Consider the following 9,284-nt stretch of genomic DNA (forward strand, 5'->3'; position numbering starts at 1 on the left):
CCTTAAGTGCCAACTTTCACCGCAGCCACCCACACTAATCAGCAATCATTTATTTTGTTGATTTCCATCCTCTACAGAAATTAACTGTCTTGCTACTGCTACCCCAATAATGCCTGATCCAGTGTGCGATTCGGAAGTGAACCTGCTTTTGCTGCTGACAGCTAAGGCTCACATTTTAAAATGGGTGTGCACTGGACTATAATTTGCTCTCGTTACTAAATTACTTCACTGCACTTGGATTTATGCAGCTGTCAGCAAATGCCATTTAAATATCCCAAACCATTCACTGCCTCTGTTGTTGCCACCAAAGGAGCAGCAGACACTGCAGCCTACTCATCCCAGGGTACCTAGTCAGCTTTCCTTCTGTTCCTCTGATCCCAGGGACCTTCCCCCCAAGCATCTGATCGCAGAACCCTCAGGCTTTTACCCTCCCTGATACTAGGGATGTCACCCACACCCCTTTCTACTCTGCAGTCTTTTATTTCTTCTTCAGATGCTGGACACTCCTAGGTTCCCCTTCATCTGGTCTCATGTCATCTTTTGATGCCAGAGCCCCTGAGGCTGCAGTGATTCCAGATAACCCTTCCTGATTCTGGAGACCCTAGGCTCACTGTTTTCTCTAATGCTAGATCCTGCTCCTAATCCCAGAGACTCCTGAGCTTCCTCTGATACCATATCCCCACCCCCAACGCAAGGCACCCTTGTACTTCTACCCCCTATGACCACATATCCATCCTTCCTCTTATACACCTCCCGCCCCCACTCCTGAAGTCAGAGACCCCTGGACTCCTTCCTCTTCTGATTCCAGAGTATCCTGGCAAGGAGCTGCCTCTGATCTCAGATTTCTCTCACTCTCTTGGTAAAAGAGACCCTCCTGGGCTCCCTCTTCGTCCGAGCCGAGACTCCCACTCCACTTCCAGAAACCCTTCCTCTGCACTGTCCCTTGATCCCGGATCCCGCCCCCATGCCCGATGTTGGGGGTTCCCTCTCTTGTGATCACAGTCACCCCAGTACCACTTAAAAGCAAATCAGGAGAGAGACAGACCCTACCGTCTCCGGGGGAGATTGTCTCAATTTCCACTCCCATTATTGCAGTGCTGGTCTGCGGCAACACAGAGCAATTCTTGCTGCTGCCTGGGTCAGCCTCTGCGTTCAGCTGGGCACTACCCTGCCTTCCCCACGCCACGGCTCAGCTGGACTCTCTGCTGAATGCATTCCCCTTCCTAGCTGACTGACAAGGAGCATCACGGCTGCCCATCACACGCTTCCAGCCAATGCAAAAGCTGGGATGGGTGGGGGCTGCCTACTCTGTCACCCAATCCCCCTTCCCAGCTGCACAGGAAAGGCAGGTCCCTCAGAGGGGTTGGGAGATGGGAGTGGAGGCAGGCCTCCCAGGCTGTAGTTGGCTGGGATTTGCTGCTGCATAAAGCATTTAAGGACTTAACACTTTAATACTATTCCCTTCCAGGAAGTACTTGCTCCTTTCTCACACAGCATATACTCTTTAAATAGCCCTGCAGAAGATGCCCCCTCGTGTGTGCTGGGGAATAAGCTAGTGCTGTCTGCCTAGAAGAATGCACTGCCTCTGCCAAATGCATCCTTCAAGGCAGATGTAGTCAGTTCAGTAGTCCCCAATCCAGTGGCACATGGCCCCAGTAGACGTTTTGGTGTCTGGTGCACCAGGCTCCCATTCTCTTCCTAATGATGAGCTTCTGTTGTTTGTCATAGTGTGTAACCAATGCCCACTGCTTCTAATTCATTTCTATGCCCTCTAACCGGCAGCGGAGCTTGCTTGTGGAATGTGAAAGCTGTTCCCAGTGGCTTTTGGAGCAGTCCAAGTTTCATTGCTGGTTACATCAGGAGGGATCAAATCAGGAGGGGATAGTCACCAGGGATGAAAATGCCAAACATGCAGATGTGGAGGGGGATAGGAGGAGGGGAGGGGAGGACAGGGCATGAAATCCTTACTGCACCAAGGATAGATTGAAATGACAGTGATGTTTACCACTCATGCCTCAGTCTGGCATGACGTATGTGTGTGCATGTTTCCTTGTTCGTGGGGCGGCGGGGTGGGGGAGTGAAATATGCACCAAAATATATTTCAAATCATTTTTTAAAACCTGTATTTAATGGTTAATTGTTCCCATAATGTTGGCTTAAAAGTTGTAAAAAGAGATACACATATTTCAGATACCTGTGCCTGAAAAACTGTTTCCCCCTACAAGAATCTGTACATGAATCTCCCTATTCCCATCAGCTCTTAGGGAATAATAATTTACTGACAATTCTCTTTCTTTGGTTCTGAAAAATGGTCTGATCATTTTTGTTTTTTAACTGGAAGAATTACCTGCATCAAGCCTATACTGGTCTGGCATTTTACACCTGTATTTGCACTTTTCTCTTAATCACTATATTTCTGTGTAACTTAAAAACAGTCCCCTGAGTGTCTATGTGAGTCATAGGGCTGTAGTTATTATTTCCGTAGGGATTCTGATATTTCTTATAAGTATTAGTGTCATGGACTCTACTGCACCTGCCTTAGAACTTGCCAGAAAGTCAGTGACAGCTGCTCAGGAGAATCAGCTCCCATTTGAATCTGACAGCCTCTAAGATGGATCTGCATGTGGAGGCATCTCCTTCTCCAAGTGGCTTTTGCTTCAAAAGACAGCTACTCACATGAGAGAGGAAGAGGACACTCTGTCACTCACATCACCTCTGGAACTGGCTCCCACTGCCTAACCTGACTGGGAGTTGCATTAAAATAGAGTACACCCTGAAAATGTCTCAGCTACTACAAAACACAGTGGCCCATTTGCTTAGCAGTGCAGATTGACAAGAACACATCATCTTGGGACTCTGTCCTTTGCACTGGGTCCTTAACTAGCAAAGTGCTCATATGGTCTCCATCACAATAATATCTGGATGTCATTGAATAAAGAGTCCAGTTCATAGTCTTTGTCCTGATATTCAAAGCCTTTCATGGGACTGAGGTTGGTTACCTGAGAGATCCACAACCAGGACCTCCATTTAACCAGGACCTCCAGCAACAACTACTGGAGCCATGAAATTGTGGACCAATATGTGAAAGCTCATGAGTAAAAGAGACAGAACTTTCACAAGTGTTGGACCTAGATTATGGAACTTACTTCGATGAGAGAGAAACACGGCTAACCATTTTCAGAACTAAATGAACAACTCATTTCTCCTATTTAGCATTAACACAGTAATCGCTTAATTCATATACACACAGTCACATAGCCAAAACATGTTAACCATAGTCCTTCTCCTACAAGCTGGGCAGTGAAAAAGGGGTGGAGGTGGAAGAATGGCCTTAGAGTTAAGGCACAGGAACTCAGGAGATCTGGATTTATACCCCAATTCTGACACAGATTCCTTTATGATCTGGGGCAAATCACTTAATCTCTCTGTGTGGAGATAATAATTCTGCCTTGTCTAGTTAGTAAAGAATTTGGGGGCAGGAACTGTCTCTTATATAGCACCTAACACAACGGGGCCCTGATCTAAATTACAGTCTCTAAGTTCTACTGTCATATAAATAATAACAACAACCTATGGGGTTAACCCAGAAAGAATTAGGATTATTCTGCCATGTGGTCTTTCAAGGCAGAAAATGGACAAAAATTTTTTTTAAACAAATCCATTTTGCAAAGAGAGAAAAAATGAAGAGAAATCACTCACACTTATAAACAAGCAAAATATTTAGTTCAGCGTTGTCATTTTCTTGATCAAGAACTGGGGGTTAAAATGGGGTCATTCTGTAAAAGGTTACAATTGACAATGCAATACATTAGACACTCTCGCCGTCAAAATTATTTTCTTTATACTTTTGCTATTTTTATTGGTGGGGAAATGTCACAGGCTAGACACACTGGAAGCAGTTCAGACTATAATAGAAAAACAAAAACAAAAAACCCAAGAAACCAACTGGAAAAATCTAACTATGGAAGAGAAACCAACTGACATTCTAAATCCCCCAAATAAATGAATAACTGGAACTAGATCACGGATTCATATGTACAACATGGCATTTATTTTTGTTCTTTCTAAATATATTTTACATGTTCACCTTTTAACCCAAATGGCCTGAAGCCATAATACATACAACATCAATGAAATGCAACTACCTGCTGCATGAAGAGCAACAAGCAAACTGATGCATAGAAGTGGTAAAGGAGGGAAAGTTTTGTCCAACACACCAGGGCAAACCTTTACTCTTGTGAAAAATATCGAGTCAAAAGAGCGAACAGAATGTTGGGAATCATTAAGAAAAGGATAGATAGTAAGACAAAAAATATCATATTGCCTCTCAATAAATCCATAATACGCTCACATCTTGAATACTGTGCGCAGATGTGGTCGCCCTATCTCAAAAAAGATATATTGGAATTGGAAAAGGTTCAGAAAAGGACAACAAAAATGATTGGGGCATGGGACGGCTTCCCCTATTAGGAGAGATTAATAAGACTCTTCAGCTTGGAAAACAGAGGACTAAAGGGAGGATATGATAGAGGTCTACAAAATCATGACTGCCATGGAGAAAGTAAATAAAGAAGTGTTATTTACACCTTCTCATAACACAAGAACTAGAGGTCAGCAAATGAAATTAATAGGCAACAGGTTTAAAACAAACAAAAGGAAGTATTTTTCCCACAATGCACAGTCAACCTGTGGAACTCCTTGCCAGAGGATGTTTTGAAGGCCAAGATTATAACAGGGTTCAAAAAAAGAAATAGATAAGTTCATGGAGGATAGGTCCATCAATGACTATTAGCCAAGATTGGCAGGGATGGTGTCCCTAGCCTCTGTTTGCCAGAAGCTGGGAATGGGCGACAGGGGATGCATCACTTGATGATTACCTGTTCTGTTCATTCCCTCTGGGGCACCTGGCATTGGCCACTGTCAGAAGATAGGATACTGGGCTAGATGGACCTTTGGTCAGATCCAGTATGGCCGTTCTTATGTTCTTCAGCGATCTTTAACGTCCACCAAGAAACTCAGGTTTACGAGTCTCATCTGGAAAACACGTCCCCACACCCACACTTATCTTCATGGCACTCGGTTATTTATCAAGGTTGACTTAGCCCTTCCGCCTTTAACTACCTTGGAAGGCTAAAAGACTGAATCAGCCTTACTAGTATTTGACCCTACGGTTTCAAAGAGTCAAAGTACTGCAAAGCTATGTTTAGATCATTAAGCAATTCATCTCTGGTACAAAGTTTTTGAATTGTGCAGTATGACAAATATATTTTCTACAGTTCTAAGGTTCCCTCTAAACTACAGCACTGTCTACTGCAGGGACAGAATCATTGCAGGCAATGGTTTTAAGCAACTATTTGAGAAATACTTTAGACAGGACAAAACCATTTTCAATACCATTCCACAAAGCAACTTCCAGAAAGAAGCACCCCCCCATCTCCTCCTACCTGAGAGAAGAATTAGAAGGAAACTGAATTTCAACTTGAAGTATCTAGTCCAGATGTAGGCAACCTATGGCATGTGTGCTGAAGGCAGCCCGTGAGCTGATTTTTAGTGGCACTCACACTGCCCAGGTCCTGGCCACTGGTCCGGGGGGCTCTGCATTTTAATTTAGTTTTAAATGAAGCTTCTTAAATATTTTAAAAACTTTATTTACTTTAAATACAACAATTGTTTAGTTATATATTATAAACTTATAGAAAGAGACCTTCTAAAAATGTTAAAATGTATTACTGGCATGCGAAACCTTAAATAAGAGTGAATAAATGAAGACTTGGCACACCACTTCTGAAAGGTTGCCGACTCCTAATCTAGTCCTTGACTCTGGTATAATCTGCAGAGGGAAACCCGGGGTCTCACATTTATATAAATATTTTTTAAGGGAAAGAAAGCTACCTTGCCAAAAGAAAAGAAACACTTGTATTTAAAAAATGACAATAGGTTTCACTCTAATTTGCTATCCACGCACAAAATCTTCCTGGCAGCAGAGTGGGTGAAGTCTAATTCAGAGAACAATAATGGCAGAGAGAATATCCCCCTCAGGAGGATATGATTTACGTACTGTCACCAGTAGATCTGTTCTGACAGGTTACTTATTATGTATCTTTATTAATTGTGCACATTTTCTCACACTGTTTCAGTTAGCTTGTTACCGCTAGGCTATTTTTAAAAACAGTTGCTTTCTGAATGGCATAGAAATGCAAGCATTCAAGAAAGTTACTCAAGATTCTTGACTTTATTATATTAAATGATACCTCAGCTAAAATAACTAAAAATGCAGTGGGTTGCTTTCAAGAGTAGTATTCTTGGAAGTTAAAAATATCACATTGTATTAGACAATTTATGCCTTTGGATTAATATTGGAGAATCTGTTACTGTTAAGATTTTATTCAATATGGGGTTGGTTCCTGCTTCTGTTGAAGTCAACAGAAGTTTTACCATTGACTTAATTAATTTGGAGCAGGATTTGGCCACGAAAGATTTACTGTTTTATTCTCTGTTTTACCATGAGTAAAATAAAAAATGAAGTCTGATCCTATGAGATGCTGAGAACTTCCCACGTGGCTCTGAGGCCCAGATCCCCAAAGGCATCTAAATCTCATGGGGAGGCATCTAAACCCCTTTGAGGATCTAGGTCTGATAGCCTTCAATTCACATTGAATGGATAAAGTGCTCTGTATTTCACAAGGTGTTGTTTATAATAAGAACAGTTATGTAAGAGAGAAAACTGCCAGCTTGGTGGAAAATAAAACGTTCTAAACAAGAGGCTATGTTCTCATCTCAGTTACACCAATGTGAATCAGAAGTTACAATGCTACTAATGAGATCCGAATCTGGCTCACTATCTATGCAGGTTCTTGACACCCATCCTCACGTTTTGTATCACACTACGGTGGTCTTAAGTTAGTGACAGATTGTTAACGTTGCTGCTGTAAGAGAGGAGATTTTAAAGGAAATCTATGGTGCTGCCATGACAATTCCAAATGACAGGTCTATGTTTTGTGTGTGTGTGTTGTAGAGATCGGTGCACACCAAACTCACATGAAAAAAATATTAAATACTTGTTCTTGTTTTAGAAATATACGCAGTCTGAATGAGGGGAAATCGTCTATTTACTTCTACTTTTTATTCTCCTGGCTGAAGAAGCAAAATATGATGAGTCGTAGTACATTGTATCAGACTTTCATTCATATACTGCATGTATGTAGAACTTGAGAATGCACTTGTTTTAATTTCTGTAGCTTTTTCAATTATTTTTTTCCTTTATTATTTTCAGTAGTCTTCTACTATATACATACAGCTGTTCAGGCACCTCCTAATGTCAAATTTAACCCCTGAAAACTCATGCAAACCTCATGCCGTCAAAGATGCTGCAGAGTAAATACATTGGCATGGACACCTTTTGCCCACATTACTCCCTCCCACAGAGAAGCCTGTGGGAGGGGTCTGAGAGGAAGGAAGCCTGAATTAGGATCCCTTTGCAAAGATCCTCATACATTATGCCTTCGGTGGTGGGGTTCCCCCATTCTCTACAGGAAAGGTCTCAGGGTCTGCCCAAAACCTGGTGAACTCCCAGGAATCTGTGTAGAATTCAAGGGATTCACAGGAGGGCAAGTCCTGTGCCTTCCCATGAGGCCTGGCCCTCCACACACACCACCCTTCCATTGGAGCTGTACCTGTCATCTCTCATTCACTATAGAGAGGTTGACTCCTATCTACAAATAGCACAAGATGCCAGACTCCATCGCCCTCTTGTTAAATTTTCAAACCTTCGTACATTCACCATGCTGCTCCTCACTCTTGGGAGGAGTTTCCCATAAACATCTCAAAACTAGCTCATTATTCTCCTTCAAGTCTCTTCCTAAAACTCTTCTTTGCCATGACATCTACAAAAAACTCGACAATGGTTAGGCTGCTCCCAGTATGTTGAGATCACTGCCTGTCATGCTGACCAACACTGTAAAAACAAAGCTTTATCAGCGAGGATTCAGAAACCGGAGATGAAGTGTGCTCCTCCAACTTCTGTATTTCAGCTGAAAGTTTTTTTAATTTTCATTGAGGACATCTATGCCACTCATCGCTTCAGACTTCTCCTCAATAATGCTGACAGGCTTTTGATTTTAAATGCAATCTGCACATAATAAACCAGAAGAAGCCAATAGTAGTGTAATGTATAGGAATAGGGTAGTGTTCCTTGAAATATAAAATATAAAACATGGTGAACACCAACAAAGGGCTCACCAGCTTATAGTCTGTGAGCCCTTTGGTGGTGCTCACCATGTTTGATATTTTTAGAAGGGGCCAGAAACCAGCCAGAGCTGCAGGTTGTATATAGCTAGGCCTTTCATGATCTATTATGTGTTTGTACACACAGTTATTTGGAACGCAACTGGGCTTTCTTCATATCACTATTGTTGTGTAAAGAGCAAAAGACACAACAAGTGCATCAGTCAGAACAATAGCAACAGGGAGATCCCAGCCAAAAGACACCCAATGGAACAGGTTGCAAAAGAGAAAAAGACTCAGATTATAAAGTCAGAAGGCACCACTGGGTCATTTAGTCTGAACTCCTGTTCAACACACGCCATAGGACATCACTGAATTAATTCCTGTTCAAACTAGAGAATATCTTTTAGAAAAATATCCAAAACTTGCCCAGGATGGAGAAGCCACAACCTGTCCTTTTTGGCTTGTACTGTAGGCTCACAAGAGGAGGGCACAGATATGCAGAAATGAACATGTGGGAGACCAAAAGCGAAGTGACATCAATGAGACGCTGGGGAATCAGATCCAGAGAAACAAGCACTAATTAGATCAGGTGCCCTGGCTTCTAGTTTATGTTGCTTATCTTTTTGTCTCCCCCCTCGCACATTTCATATAACCAGTGAGTATGACTGCCCTCTCCTATTTCCCCTTCTCCACCCCCTTAGGAATCTTTGAAATGTCCTGCATATTAGAGATTGGAATCTGGCCCTTACTCTTAATGGATATGTTTAAATCTTACTTTTTCCTTCAAAGCCTGTCCGTAAAGAAGTGTCAAGTCATTATTTCATGCTGTAGCTTAATGCCAAGACTTAACAGCATAGGAGTTCTCTCCTCCATTCATTGAACAAGCACTTCATTCACTGAAGGTCAAAGTATTAGAGTGTTATTTTTAAATATACTTCCAGCATTTAAGAGTTAAGAATAGGTACAGAGAAAATGTCAGTGAAGCATACAGTAATTAGCTAAATCTTGTTAGACATCACATGAAGATTATAACTCCTCCCAGGAAAAAGCAGCTTTCA

The 9,284-nt window shown here is 42.1% G+C and overlaps 2 protein-coding genes across 4 annotated transcripts in view; both read right to left on the reverse strand.

The window, feature by feature from the left end:
- Positions 1–9,284, reverse strand: part of UBXN2A (UBX domain protein 2A) — a 368,202-nt gene that overhangs the window by 185,558 nt on the left and 173,360 nt on the right. Inside the window, exon 9 of one of the 2 annotated variants that reach the window (XR_012655477.1) lies at positions 5,293–5,307. The exons of the other annotated variant lie outside the window; for it this stretch is intronic. The gene's annotated coding sequence lies outside the window, so the exon portion shown is untranslated. Of the gene's footprint in view, positions 1–5,292; positions 5,308–9,284 lie in introns of those variants that run through there. 2 annotated transcript variants of the gene reach the window in all.
- The window catches only part of FKBP1B (FKBP prolyl isomerase 1B), an 89,989-nt gene that overhangs the window by 60,737 nt on the left and 19,968 nt on the right, over positions 1–9,284 (reverse strand). The window contains exon 1 of one of the 2 annotated variants that reach the window (XM_032784875.2): positions 1,051–1,233. The exons of the other annotated variant lie outside the window; for it this stretch is intronic. Coding sequence (XP_032640766.1) covers positions 1,051–1,087 — 37 coding nt within the window. The 5' untranslated portion in view covers positions 1,088–1,233. Of the gene's footprint in view, positions 1–1,050; positions 1,234–9,284 lie in introns of those variants that run through there. 2 annotated transcript variants of the gene reach the window in all.

The sequence above is a fragment of the Chelonoidis abingdonii genome, chromosome 3 (genome assembly GCF_003597395.2).
Source record: "Chelonoidis abingdonii isolate Lonesome George chromosome 3, CheloAbing_2.0, whole genome shotgun sequence".
Classification (NCBI taxonomy): domain Eukaryota; kingdom Metazoa; phylum Chordata; order Testudines; family Testudinidae; genus Chelonoidis; species Chelonoidis abingdonii.